Below are 13,573 nucleotides of genomic sequence, written 5' to 3'. Positions count from 1 at the left end.
AGGTTCTAGACGTTGTAAAAGCTGCGTTGTGGTGGGTTTCAGCAGCTCAAGATGTTTGTTGATAGTGGTTAATTTGTGGTTCAAGTTGATAATTGTCAACTGAATTTTGTGTAGATTGTTTTTTGACAAGACTTTTTTTGGCGGGTGGGCTGACTCAAAGCTGACTAAGAGCTGTGATCCTCTGCCTAAAAGTTGTAGCCGCTCTGCCTAAATCGTAGGCCGAGCCCTGCCTAGAGTTTGCGCGGAAGCTTAGGCCCAGCTCTGTCTAAAAATACTTGACGGAAGAAGGAAACAAGACTCTAGAGCTTGACAAATCAATAATTACAAATGTCATGGATAAGTTGGTCAAGGATATCATGCTTAGAAATTGGTCAAAATAATGTTCCAATTAATACAAGTTTCTCTATCTTGATTCTAAATTCTGTCTGCATGTTTCATTTGAGCTCTAGTTTGTCGAAAACACTTTTACCCACTGCTGCACTTTCCTACTGTTTGGTCAACCTAATTTAATAATTTTCAAAGTCATATCACAGAGAAATAAACCATTGTCAAAGTAAGCATTCTAAGTGAACCTCATTTGTATTGTGGGACGAAGTATGTGGGAAAGGTCCATGTTCTAGAATCAAGCGTGAAACCTTCGTTGCATCTCGTAAAAAATAAAAATGGCATAAGGCTGAAAAAGCTGTCAAAGTTCAATTAAACACAAGTGACAGACTACGGTGCACTTCGAACATAACAGCTACAGCAGTCCCAAATATATAGTGATGTCAAATCTATTGATCCATAGTCTTCTAATATTTTGAATCCATGTCATAGCTTGCTCTTAATCCCGTTCAATCTATACTTCATATCTTTCAACTGTTTGGTTTCCGGTTTCCAATTCTCAAACTCTTCAAACAATTGATCAATCTCTTTATTACCATCAGGTATATGAGCTTTTGTCTCAAACAACAATCCTCTCATACACCATGGTAAATGATATGGGTTGACACCTAACGTTTCAATTGAGTATGGCTTGAAATGTAATGGGATCATATATTTCAAATCATTGGTATAGATTGAAAAATTTAAAGCCAGATCATAAACCTGTGGATCATTATAAATCTTTGAATGCCCACCTCCAGTTAATGGTCCAGCTAATGAGTTACTGATCTCTTTTATCACACCATGATCACTCAATCCAATATTGTGTAAATGGTTTGCCAATGATACCGCAGTTGAAACAAACTCAGGAGTATTTGAACCACCGTCAATATAAGTAGCTCTGAAAATATTTGGATGTCTAACGTGTAGACAAGTTGATGAATATAAAGGAACCAATTGATCATTTATAGACCCAATGAATGTAATTTTAACGTTATGATTAACAACTGATTTCAAACTATCCAAAAACTCTTTTGAATGAACTGAATCAAAATTTTGAAACTGGAATAACTCCATTAATGAATCATTCTCTATTGTCGAATATGCCCTAACAAACAATTTTTGATCTGCACCATAAAAAGGACCATTGTTAATACCAGCCATTGCTAATAAACTAATCTTCTTTGTAGATTCCATATGAATGATTCCGTCTTCGATAAGCCTTGACAATAATAATATTGAAACAGGACAACCTTGGGAATGTGCCGCAATATAAATATAATCCGCATTTTGTATATCATTTTCCCATTTCTTCATAACCTGATAAAAAAATTCAACCCTATCAAAAATCTTGCCCTCTTTCTCTAATGCAATTTTTTGAATAGTTATATCTAAATTTTCCCTCTTGGCCCATCTCAAGACTGCCTTTTCAGCTTCCTTAGCAAATTTAATAGATGTACCTGTTGGTTCACCAATCAATGGCCTTAGCACTTTTGTAGGAAAAAATCCATGAACACCAATGATCAAAACTTTCTTTAGATCTTTAACTTTTGTTGTATTCAATCTATAAAGATGTTTTGGATCATCAACTCCAAAACCTAGTGTATATCTAAGATTGTTGAAATTGTTAATTACACTTTGTGTAGTGGAATAATAAGGTAGTGTCTCAAACACAGGGACAACTTGATTTGGTATACGTGGTTTTTGTTGTTGTTTCTTTGATGCCTTTTGTTTATCTTGTTCAGTAGCTTCACTAGGCTCGAATAAAACAGCCTCTTCAGAAAGTAATACATTTGATAATGATGGTTTTTTATCAATAGTGGTTGAGTTTGAAGTTGAATTCCAAAATGACCAAGATCCTGCTCTTTCTGATTTGACATCCCCCGATTCAGGCTTAGTTGTGTTTTCTCCATGAGCGACTGATTTTGGGGTATCTGAATCTCCAGCAATGGGTTCAGGACTAGTACTAGCAGCAGCAGCTTTCTTCAACGATGTTAGTGATGGTTTCCTCCAACTCATCCAATTTCTCTCTTCGGTCTTGTTTTCAGGTTCTTTTGTATCCTTTTGTGGCTTGGTGCTCTCTTCATCACTTAGGTTCTGGTTTAGTTCAGTAGGTTCTGATGTTGTTGGTGGTGGCGGTGGTGGGTGTTCACTTTGAGCTGATTTCCCAGATTTGATTGAAGCAGCCGAGGTTGTTGTAAGATTAGTGGTGTTTGGTCTTGAACTTTCCAGTTGAGATGATCTTCTAGGCCAAATTGACCACGTATTATCAGTTGTTGATGGTTTTTTAGTTCTCTGTGTTGTATTGGTATCTGATTCTTGTGTTGTTGACGAAGTTGGTTCCTTTGATGAATCCTTGGTATAAGAGGAATGTAATGAGGTTTGTGAAGTTTTACCTAGAATACGCGAGCTTTGTCGCTTCAAAGAACCTGGTTGTTGAGATGGTGAAAGCTCCCTTGGTGGTTTATTATCTTCTGACATTTTTGACTTGATTAAATTGACTACTTGAATAGGATTGAACCTTTTTGGCATTCAAAATTGAATGGCAAGCTTTTGGTTATCAGTATTTTTAGAAGAGCAAGCTTGATGTGTCTTTTAGCTGACCAGCAGGTGTAAATATTCCACTTTTAGACTTGATTTCCTCTTAGATTAGTTTGAATTCTTGAGATCCTGGATGCTTTTCTGATAAATAGTTGACAGTTGCTTATTTTTCTCACCAGGAGATATGAAACTTGATTGAAATTTGAGATCAATCAGTGATGAGTCTTGACACTTGAGATGTAAGTAACTTTCAATCTTGCAATGATTGATTCAGGTGCAAGAGTAGTGAAATGACAATTCTGAATACGTAGCTTAATCAACTTAAAACGTGTTATCTGATATTTTTTGAATAGTTGAAAATCACCAGCCTAATTTTATTATGGGGAAAGCTTCATACAAAAACATAAAACGAATTCGCGGAACTGAAAATTGTAAATATTCAAACGCGTTCTTCATAATTGAGCTGACTTTGCACTGACTTTGGGGAGAACAGTATAAGAAACTACCGAAAAAAGACCTGGAATGCTTAATGAGAAGAGAGTGTTCGATGCTGCTGTGAATTCTGCCAGTGGTGCTGCTAAAAAGCCAAAAACTGCAAAGCCAATCACTGATTTCTTCAGAAAGTCATCAACAACAACTAAAAAAGCTACAGAACAGAGTGGTCCTGATGTCAAAGTGACCGAAACCACTGAAACTAGAGCAAATGAGAAATTGGAAATTAACATTCCTGAACCATCTGATTTTAAAAAACAATTCATCACAAAGTTAACGGATGAACAAAAGGAACTATTAGATCTTGAAATCAACACATTAGAAGATTCTTGGTTTCAAGCATTATCCAAAGAATTTTTGAAGCCATACTTTTTGGATCTAAAGAAGTTTTTGAAAACACAGTATAACGCTAAACAAACAATTTTCCCACCACAGAATGAAATATATTCATGGTCAAGACTAACACCACTGAATCAAGTCAAAGCTATTATACTTGGTCAAGATCCATATCATAATTTCAATCAGGCTCATGGGTTAGCATTCTCCGTTAAAGATCCAACACCTCCTCCACCATCCTTGAAAAACATGTATAAAGGTTTAAAGATTGATTATCCAGACTTTGTCATACCCACAGGCTCTAGTGCTGGAGATCTAACCAAATGGGCAGCTCGTGGTGTTTTGTTACTAAATACTTGTCTTACAGTTAAAGCACATGAGGCAAATTCACACTCCAAAAAAGGGTGGGAACAATTCACAGAAGTTGTGTTGAAGAAAGCTATTGAAAATGATAAGAAAATCGTGTTATTCCTATGGGGGATGCCAGCTCAGAAAAGAGTAGTCAATATGAAGTTGAATCCAGAAAAGATACATGTTTTGAAATCAGTGCACCCAAGTCCGTTGAGTGCTCGCAGAGGGTATTTCGAAGGTCATCATTACATCCAGTGCAACAAATGGCTGATGGAAAACGGAGAGCAGCCGATTGACTGGGCTCTAGCTGATGGAAACACCATTGATTATACAAAATAATAGAGAAGAAATCAAGAATTGTATTAATTTGTAGAGTTCATTTTATCGGTACGCGCCACGCATTTCCAGATCTGGCAGTCGATAAAAAAAAGCTGATGCGTCTCGAAAATTGGAAATGAAGAATTCAATCAAAACAAAACAACGGTAGCACCAAAGAACTTCAACGGACTGCAATTAACACCCCCAGTAAAGGACCATTGCCGCTGCTGCTGAAGAATACCATAAGTGATGGCTGCCACCAAGACTAAAAGTGTGAAAGCTGAGGCTCCAGTTAAAAGGGAGCTCAGTTCAGGTGGATTGACAAACGAGGAGACCGCGAGTGATGGATCTGCTGAACCAAATACACCAACTAATGAACGTGCCATTGAAAGAAGAAAACCAAAAGGTGAAATGGAGTATTTGTTGTATATTGCAGAATGGTATAATTCAAACCAATTCTCAAAAAGTGATCCTGAAAGACAAGAAGGGTTATTGGTGGGTAAACGTCGCACGGTTAAGAGAAAAGAAGATCCTTATATCGCTGAACAAAGAGCAGAAGCTGCTAGAGTAGAAGCCAATAGGGAGGCATCAAGAGCTAAATTGGCTGAGAAGAGACGATTGAATAAGATTGCACTCAAAAAGGCCGAAGCCAAAGCTGAAGCTGAAAAAAAGGAAAAGGAAAGATTGAAATTGATTGAAAAACAAAAGGCTAAAACGCTGGCTAAAAAATTAGCTGCAAAGAAAAAATTAGAAGCAGAAAAGAAAAAAAGAAAGAGAAATCTCAAGAACCAAAAAGAAGCTATAAGAGAAAATCATCATCTTCTCCTTCAAGTTCTTCAGCTACTCCAGATCCCGAATCTTCGAATCTTAAGAAAAGAAAGACCAAAGAAGTTGAAACAGAATTGGTTGATGGCTATAGACCTTTCTTGCAAGCTTCATATGATGATGTTGAAATCCCAATACGGGAAGATTTTTTCGCAAAAGAGGTTTACGAAGGTACAAATGATAAAGTTGAATCTTTAGAATACACACCAGCTTCAACAACAATAAGGAATTATTTGAAAAAATACAAGAAATATCAAGGTATCGAACCTCATGAAATTGAATTAAACTCTGTTGTGTTTCCTCAATTGAAAGAGCCTTATTACTTGATGGAATCAAGAGATTTCGAATTAGACCCATTAGAAGAAATTGGGAAGTTGATGGAATCTTTATCTATCACCTACTTCCCAGAAGAGTATAAATTGACAGTCTACAACCCATTAGATCCATACAACTCCATTGCTGGTAGACTTTCAAAAGGTATGGATGATGCTGATCAAAAAGTTATTTTAGATTCAATTAAAGAATATAATGAACTTGTTACCAAAATTCATCAAGAAAATGGATTCATTAAGCATCTAAAGGAAAAGAAAACTATTTCAAGAGCTTTCGTGCATGAGTTATTGAATCAAATGTATTCAAGAGCTGTGTCTCCATCGGTCCAAAGATTAAGAAAATATGAAGCTTTTTCAAATAATGTTTATGGTGAGTTATTACCAAATTTCTTATCAAAAGCTTTTGATCAAGTTGGTCTTTCTTCAAAATCTACTTTTATTGATCTTGGCTCAGGTGTTGGTAATGTTACAATTCAGGCTGCTTTAGAATATGGCTGCGAAAGTTATGGTTGCGAAGTTATGGAAAATGCTAGTGATTTGGCAGATTTACAACATCAAGTTTTCAATGAAAGATGTAAACTTTTCGGTTTGAATCCAGGAAAAGTTGGGTTCTTCAATCATCAAAGTTTTGTTGACAACCCAGAAGTTGAAGCTGTGGTTAGTAGATGTGATGTTATTCTTGTCAACAATTTCATATTCACACCAGATCTAAACAGAGAAGTTATCAAGTTATTTAGAAATTTAAAAGCCGGTACCAAGATTATAAGTTTGAAGAATTTGGTTCCAGCTGGTCATGTTGTTGAATTTGATGATATTGAGAACATCATTAATAAATTCAAAGTTGAATGTTTTGCTTTAGATAACGGATCGGTTAGTTGGACTGATAGAGGTGGTATATATTTTGTCTCTGAGATTATGGGTGAGATTAACCCAGATTTCCTAACTGTTTACCGTGGAAGACGTTCAAACCCAAAGGCTGAGAGTGAGGAATTAGTGGTTAAACGAAGCTGAGCTAGTTTTTTTATTTGTATTTTATTCATGTATAATAGAAATTATTAATTTTGTGCTTTTTTTTATTACTCCGACGGATGTAAACCACTTATTACCAAGTGTCCCATACCAAGAATTTTTTTTCATTTGGCACATTTTTTTTTGAAACGTTTTTTTTTTTTTTTTTTGTCGAAAATTTTTAATCCGAAGCTTTAATTCTTCCATTAACGTTTAGGGAGAACCTTTTATTTCGAACAGAATTATTTGAAAATGTCCAACGAAATTGCCGCTTTAGCTGAAGAATTGAAAACTGCTTTACACCAATACCCAAACTTCCCAAGTGAAGGTATCTTATTTGAAGATTTCTTACCAATTTTCAGATCTCCAGATTTATTCAAGAAATTGGTTAAAGCTTTCAAATTACATTTACAACAAACTTTCCCAGATACTAAAATTGATTACATCGTCGGTTTAGAATCAAGAGGTTTCCTTTTCGGTCCATCAGTTGCTTTAGAAATTGGTGCTGGTTTCGTTCCAGTTAGAAAACAAGGTAAATTACCAGGTAAACTTCTCAGTGCTACTTACCAAAAAGAATATGGTACTGATGTTTTCGAATTACAAGCTGAAGCCATCCCAGAAGGTTCAAACGTCATTGTCATTGATGATATCATTGCTACTGGTGGTTCAGCTGCTGCTGCTGGTGAATTGATTCAAAAATCAAATGCCAACTTGTTAGAATTCAACTTTGTTATGGAATTGGATTTCTTGAAAGGTACTGCCAAATTACCAGCCCCAAGTTTCACCTTAATATCTGGTCAAACTGAAAAATTGAAAAATTAGATAATGATCAAGGGAAAAGAGAGTGTTGACGATAGATATGATTGATCAGTTGGTACGTTCATGGTTTGTTATTACGGTTAGGATTTCTTCACTTCGCCTATATTTTTGTACAATATTAATTTTTTGTAATTTATGAACTTAGAGGTTAAAATAATTCATTGTAGTTATAAATTCTTCTCATTGTACGGTTTGTGCCCTGGTCCTTGAGAAGTGTGCTCTTACCGCGTTGTCTTTTTTAAAGAGACGCCAAATTAAAAACCAGAAGACGTAAACTCAAAGATATTTCAGCCAAACAACTACTTCCAAAGGGAAATGATCAAATTAGAATCAAAGGTATCAGTAACAAGCCCAGCTATAAGGTCCCTTAGAGCCAAAAGTCAAGAAGAATTACTAGAATCCTTCATCAATGTTCAACAATATGACAAGTTACTTTACTACCTAGAATCATCACTATTCAACAATGCTCCAACGTTGAACTGCCCTTCAGCTTTTGTTATCAATTGCCTCTTCACGTTGGCCACTCTTGGAGAGTACTATAATGCTGATTTGATTAGAAAAGAATTTGACAAGCCGCTATCGTCCCAGCCGCTTCATATTAGAGCGATTAATATATTGAAAAGACTAATGTGCATTGTTCAACAAAGTTCTGAAAAAGGTGATCAAACTTTTCATAGAACAGAGTATAACGCTGATGATGTGAACTATACAAAATCTCAGTTGATAAGAGCGCTAGAATTGATCATAAGGACGGATAAAAGAGACTTAAGACCTAGAATTTTGCGTAAAGATTACAAGGAAAAGAAAGAACCTGAACCTGAAGCAGATGAATTTACAAATACTCAACCTTCTGATAATGAAAAGGTCAACTCAACAGACTGGTCACCGCAAAAAAAATTACTAGAGCAACAATTCCAATTGGTTAAAGGGCCTGGTGCTGACAGTGATGATGAATCAGAAAGTGAAGGGGAAAATATTTTGGATAGAAAATCGTATATGGTTTTGAAAAATGAAAGATTTGACATTGCATTACAAAATGATAGCTTTTGGGCTGCTGTTTCATGGGCTTTGGAATGCTCAACATCAAGAGACAAGGTTCGTTTAGAAGCTTGGAAAGTTTGGAGACCAATCTTGAATATTCTGATTGATATTGCAACTATTGACCTTGAAGATTTCATAAGTGCGAAAAAATCAAACACTGATGGCACTGATGGCATGCCAGCTATGTTTACTGAAACTCTAGCCTATAAGTTGCTTATCATGGTTGGAAGATATAATCCAATGGACAATCTACTGGATGTTATCTTTCCTAAAGTTGAACAAACCATGAATAAGAGAGATAAAAAAGTGGGACCAATTTTTGCCAATGAATTAACAACTGCAAGATCTGTTCATTTAGTTGATTTTTTGTTTCAAAGACCGAATGATGAACGTATCTCAATGGAAAGTATGCTTTTAAGAAAGAAACTTTATTTTTTGACATATAGAGCTGCTAACGATGCAAATCCCGACGATTGCTTCAAGGAATCAAGATTTTCGTCATGGAAGTTGGCTAGATATTTAACTCAAAAGCTTGTTGATCTTTCATATGTTGATTTCAAAAAATTCTTTATACTTCAAGAATCTGAACTTTCTGAAACTTGGAAATTGGATACCATTCTTGATGTTTTGTTTGACTGGTTTGTACAAATCAATGGCTATGTATTTGATACACCAACGTTGGATTTTCTTGAAGATAGTGATCCTGAGTTTATGAGCTCATTTCTATGCAATGTCTTTTATGAAAAAGAGTTTTACAAAAAACACACAGAGGCTGACTCACTTTTGAAACATATGCAAACTGATTTCTCCAAGCTAAACTTTTCATTATATTTTTTGTTAAATTTGTGGTTGAAATTTTCAAATTTCCTTTCAACTGAGAAAGAGCAAAAAATCAAAGAGATCGTAAGATGGTGTGAAACAGGTGAATCCAAGAGAAGAGCTGCTCTACAACACGCTAAACCAAAAGATAAGAACGTTCATAAGAATTTGTTTTCTCTAGTACAAGCTGTTAAAGCCCAATTTAATATTAAATAAAACGAATTAAATGTTATTGCACTTAAACAATTATTCCACTCGTACATGAACTAAACAATTCAAACTCTTGACAACAGCAGCTATGTGCCATGGAATCAGTGAGTGGTATTGTGTATCGTTAACACCATATAGTTCTCCGATTGTAGCAAGGTTTCTATATTGAATTAATATCATATTCATAAATTCATCACAAGGTAGATTGCCAGGACAACTTAACACATTAATTTCAAATGTTGCAAGTTTATTCTGACTATTTGGAACTGGTTTGATCAAAAATCCAGTTTTGATACTTAATCTTGTTGGAGAATTGGCAAGCGGACTTGGATTTGTATAAATTAATGCATGAACTTTATCAGCTATATTGACAATTGAGCTTGATTCATCCGAAGTGACACGGAAGTCTGAAGGTGACTCGTGTGTGCTTGGTCTAGAAATTGTGAACAAATCAGGACTGTTTACTGGCTGTGGTGTGAAAATGGTTGAAGGTGTTAAGCCTGTGGAAGAACCGACTGTATTTGGTGCTTCAATTCTTGTCAATCCAGCAGTGTTTGCAAACGATTTTTCTTGATCGAATAGCTTGTCAAGAGGATATTGAGGATTGTCCATTGTCAACAATAATTTTGAATTCTCATTCACAGACACAACAACCAATGCCAGTTCCCTAGATTTAGATGATAATCTTTTCCATTGTAATAGCTCATCATCGGGAATCATACCATCAGTTCTGGTTAACACTAAAAATTTCTTTCCCGGTAAAGATTTTGATAATTGGACAGTGAAGTCCCACATTTCATTTGTGACTGTTTCCAAGGAATTTTTAACTTTTGAAGGACAGTACCATGCTTTACTTTTCCTCATTTTGCCAAATTGATCAGTCCATGAAGCAGCACACCACTCTTTATCGATAGATCTACCATACGCAAGATGAATGAATGAATCTTCAGACAAAAGTTTACCAGCAATATGTGTCTTTGTTAATTGAAAATTGATTTTGGATGGTAAAGGAAAGCTCAATGATGCATATGTTTCATTCTCTCCACATACATCATTATAAAGTGACAAACTCAATTTGGTTAACTTGTTGATTGAAAGAATTGAAAGAGCTCCATTATTGCTGATATAAGTGCTTGGAATAATCTTTAGCTTGACGTTGATCTGTAGCTTTCGGTCATTAGGTATTGCTAGAATTGCAGCCTTCATCTTTTCAAAAACCTGACTCAACTTGATAATTGATTTGAGATCCTGCTCAAAATCAACCAAAGTAATAACAATATCTTTGTAGTTTGACCCTTTAATCAAACTTTCATTCAAACTTCTAGCAACACTCAAAGCACTTTCTTCAAACACATCAGAGTGATAATCAACAGGTGCAACTCCCTTTTTAACCAATGAAGATTGCAACCTTTCAATATTTCCAAGCTGGCACTTGTGATATATTTGCAAAAGATCAGTCATCAAGTAATCTGATTCGGTTACTAGATTATCCGGGGAAACCAACAGTAGCCTGAAGTCTTTAGATGGTTTCAGTGATGAAAAGCTCATGAGGTTCCATAGGGACAATGCACTTGCATTGACTGATACTTCTTGGTCCAATCTTTTAACAGTGATTCTAGGTTCAGGGATTTCAAAAAAAAGTTTTGCACCATCAACACTACTTTCTTCAGTATCTTTTGGAAGCTCAGAAGAAATAGCGAAATCCATAGTATCGGTTGAAGGTCCATTTGAACTCAAGACATATTCTGGGTTCTTGAATGATGATAAAGGTGATTCTGCCTGTATTTCGTTGTCATGATTGTACTCTTTGAACATTCTGTCTGTTATTGACATACCAGAAAGCTCTGCTAAATTTGCTTCATGGATTTCTGGGAAAAATTGTGCAATAGCTCTTTGAACGCTTTCTGGGTAATCATCATTGAAAAAATCAACTTTTGGAATAGCTTCAGACAAATATCCATCATCCCAAATAATCTGCTGTAGGAACGTGTCAAGTAATGGTTTAAGATCATCATGCTTCACTGTAGGTGTATCCGAATAGAAGTGACTGGGTATAGAATGCAAGGGAATGGATCTGAGTAGAAATGGTACGCAATTTGGGGACCCATTGGCTCCAATCCCTGGAGATGGAATCCTTGTGTCTTTAGATGGATCATTCTGTTCTTCAGAAAGTTGTGGAACCGCAGACTCTAATCTAAGCTTTTTGAATTCCGGTTCAGTACTGTCAAGTCTATTCACTGTTGAATCTCTAACAAAAGGTATTTTTTCACTAGCTGATGTATCAATAGATGGTGTTCTATCCATAACGGACCTGCTTTCGGTTTTCATTTCTTGGTCTGTAACATTCATGCTTCCATCCTGACCAGCTTCATCCTCAAAAACTTCATCCTCTTCATTCTCTTCATTCTCTTCATCATCATCATCATCATCTTCATCATCATCATCTTCATCATCAGTGTCGTCATCAACATGAGCAAATTTATCGCCAGCCAAGCTTGGAATCGCAGCTTCACCGGTTGGTGTATCAACACTTGAAACAAAAAATTTACCTCCATTAGCGTACTTATTATCAACATTTGACCTTATAATTGGATTGAAATTCAAAGGAGAAAAGATACTTTTCTTTCTAGCAACATTTTTTGGTGATTGTATAGGCTCAGGAGCACCAGGATCTGTGTACAATGGAGTCCCTGGAATGGTAATTTCTTCTATGGGTATATCAAAATGGTTATCTCTAGAATCTGAATCATTGGAAAGTTTATCCTCCAATGCAATATCCGGTCCACTGTCTGTATTATCTAGACTCATTTCATTCCCGGTTTGCTCTAATGCCTCATCCAACTCTTGCTCAAGGTCCACGTCATCGTTTCTCTCCCCATCATCATTGTCAAAAAAATTGAAATCTGCATCTGTAACACCATCGCCTTCTCCAAATAATTCTTCATCCAAATCACTCCAGCTATCATGCGTTCCAGCAGGTGTTTCAGTGACTGCTGATGCTTTCCGTTCAAAATGCGGTTTTATAATGTTTGGTTCTGTTGAGGGACTTTCAAACGCGATTGGTGTATTATTGCTAGTGGGTATATTGGAAGGTGTCTTGAAGCTTGAGGTAGCTCTCAAATTGGCAAAATCATCAATCAATGAGAATTGATCGTTCATAGATTCCGCTAAACGATCTCTTGCCCCATTTGTAAATTCATCTGCTTTTTGAACAAAACATAGTTCAAGAGGCCATAAGAGGTATTTGCTATTTGTAACTGCTCTCAAATAATCTGAGACTTGAGTGGTAATTGCATTCAGGTGACCTAAGTTGGGTATCATTTTCAACCATGTTAGTTTGTCCGGGTCCAATTTGATGCTATGAAGGGCAAGCAGTGTTTCAATAATTGTGTTCTGGTTTGAAGGAGCTGTTGTCTTTGAATATTCTAAAGTTTCACCTGCCAAATAAGCACGAATACCTGATGGTGCCAAATATATAGCATAGTTTTTGTTGAAATCTATATCTGGTGATAGTTCTTGAAGTTTATTCAATTCATGGGGTTTAGTTGTGATAGAAAGAAACAAATCCCCACGAGAAGCAAGCTTGGGATCTAGTTGCAAGAATTTACTATCAGGCAATAGTCCAGAATTCCCAAATGGTACCAGTTCACCACGGGATGAAAGGTTAAGTATCAACATTTTCTTTAATGCTCTTAGAAAAGTAACATAGGTTAAAGGCAATAGTGAAGACGGATTGTGATCTGTAGTACCATAAATACTGGAAGATGTGAATGACTTTATTGGATCTTGCTTCAATTGAAATTCTAGGTCTGGTACAGGTGGGTCCTCTATATTCATACTAAAAGTCCATAGTTCTTTTGAATATAAAACCGCTAGCACTTTTGGATTCTTTTTCCTTAGCGATACCTCAGCATCTAAAATTGATTGGTCCTCGCCATTGGAGGCTGTAAACACACAATATTTAATCTCTGGAACATGTGCCTTGAAAATGTCAGTAACACAGCTCCAAAATGAAAAGATTGAACTTACTAGTTTCAAATGATTTGTGGATACCTTGAACACCTCAATTTCGCCCGACATTTCTATATGCCATTCAATCGAGCTTTTTATAGGGGTAA

The 13,573-nt window shown here is 36.0% G+C and overlaps 6 protein-coding genes across 6 annotated transcripts; 4 read left to right on the top strand and 2 right to left on the bottom strand.

Annotated features, from left to right (window-relative positions):
- Nucleotides 1–810: 810 nt before the first annotated feature.
- Nucleotides 811–2,844, bottom strand: WICANDRAFT_33265 (uncharacterized protein; the record flags this gene model as incomplete). The annotated part of the gene is made up of 2 exons (XM_019182049.1): nt 811–2,414; nt 2,589–2,844. The coding sequence occupies 2 exons, from the start codon at nt 2,842–2,844 to the stop codon at nt 811–813; spliced, it is 1,860 nt and encodes a 619-aa protein (XP_019037999.1).
- A 582-nt stretch (nt 2,845–3,426) lies between these two features.
- On the top strand, nt 3,427–4,422 carry UNG1 (uracil-DNA glycosylase; the record flags this gene model as incomplete). The annotated part of the gene is made up of 2 exons (XM_019185723.1): nt 3,427–3,475; nt 3,581–4,422. 2 exons carry the CDS (start codon nt 3,427–3,429, stop codon nt 4,420–4,422), a joined length of 891 nt encoding a protein of 296 aa, XP_019037998.1.
- Nucleotides 4,423–5,537: 1,115 nt separating this feature from the next.
- On the top strand, nt 5,538–6,569 carry DOT1 (histone methyltransferase DOT1; the record flags this gene model as incomplete). The annotated part of the gene is made up of 1 exon (XM_019182010.1): nt 5,538–6,569. A coding segment is annotated over one exon (1,032 nt), but the record flags the coding sequence as incomplete, so codon positions are not given.
- Nucleotides 6,570–6,740: 171 nt separating this feature from the next.
- WICANDRAFT_93374 (adenine phosphoribosyltransferase APT1) lies at nt 6,741–7,532 on the top strand. The gene has a single exon (XM_019186413.1). It carries the CDS (start codon nt 6,819–6,821, stop codon nt 7,386–7,388), a length of 570 nt encoding a protein of 189 aa, XP_019037996.1. The 5' UTR covers nt 6,741–6,818; the 3' UTR covers nt 7,389–7,532.
- Nucleotides 7,533–7,700: 168 nt separating this feature from the next.
- On the top strand, nt 7,701–9,461 carry NSE5 (Smc5-Smc6 complex subunit NSE5; the record flags this gene model as incomplete). The annotated part of the gene is made up of 1 exon (XM_019184873.1): nt 7,701–9,461. The coding sequence occupies one exon, from the start codon at nt 7,701–7,703 to the stop codon at nt 9,459–9,461; it is 1,761 nt and encodes a 586-aa protein (XP_019037995.1).
- A 30-nt stretch (nt 9,462–9,491) lies between these two features.
- Nucleotides 9,492–13,535, bottom strand: SSN2 (Ssn2p; the record flags this gene model as incomplete). The annotated part of the gene is made up of 2 exons (XM_019183524.1): nt 9,492–13,436; nt 13,485–13,535. The coding sequence occupies 2 exons, from the start codon at nt 13,533–13,535 to the stop codon at nt 9,492–9,494; spliced, it is 3,996 nt and encodes a 1,331-aa protein (XP_019037994.1).
- Between the last annotated feature and the right edge of the window lie 38 nt (nt 13,536–13,573).

The sequence above is a fragment of the Wickerhamomyces anomalus genome (assembly GCF_001661255.1).
Source record: "Wickerhamomyces anomalus NRRL Y-366-8 unplaced genomic scaffold WICANscaffold_4, whole genome shotgun sequence".
NCBI lineage: Eukaryota > Fungi > Ascomycota > Saccharomycetes > Phaffomycetales > Wickerhamomycetaceae > Hansenula > Hansenula anomala.
The sequence above is the reverse complement of the archived record's forward strand: the minus strand, read 5'-3'. Positions and strand labels throughout refer to the sequence as shown.

What these genes read in the sequence shown, in the direction of transcription:
- WICANDRAFT_93374 (XM_019186413.1), top strand. Translation starts at nt 6,819, where the DNA reads ATGTCCAACGAAATTGCCGCTTTAGCTGAAGAATTGAAAACTGCTTTA.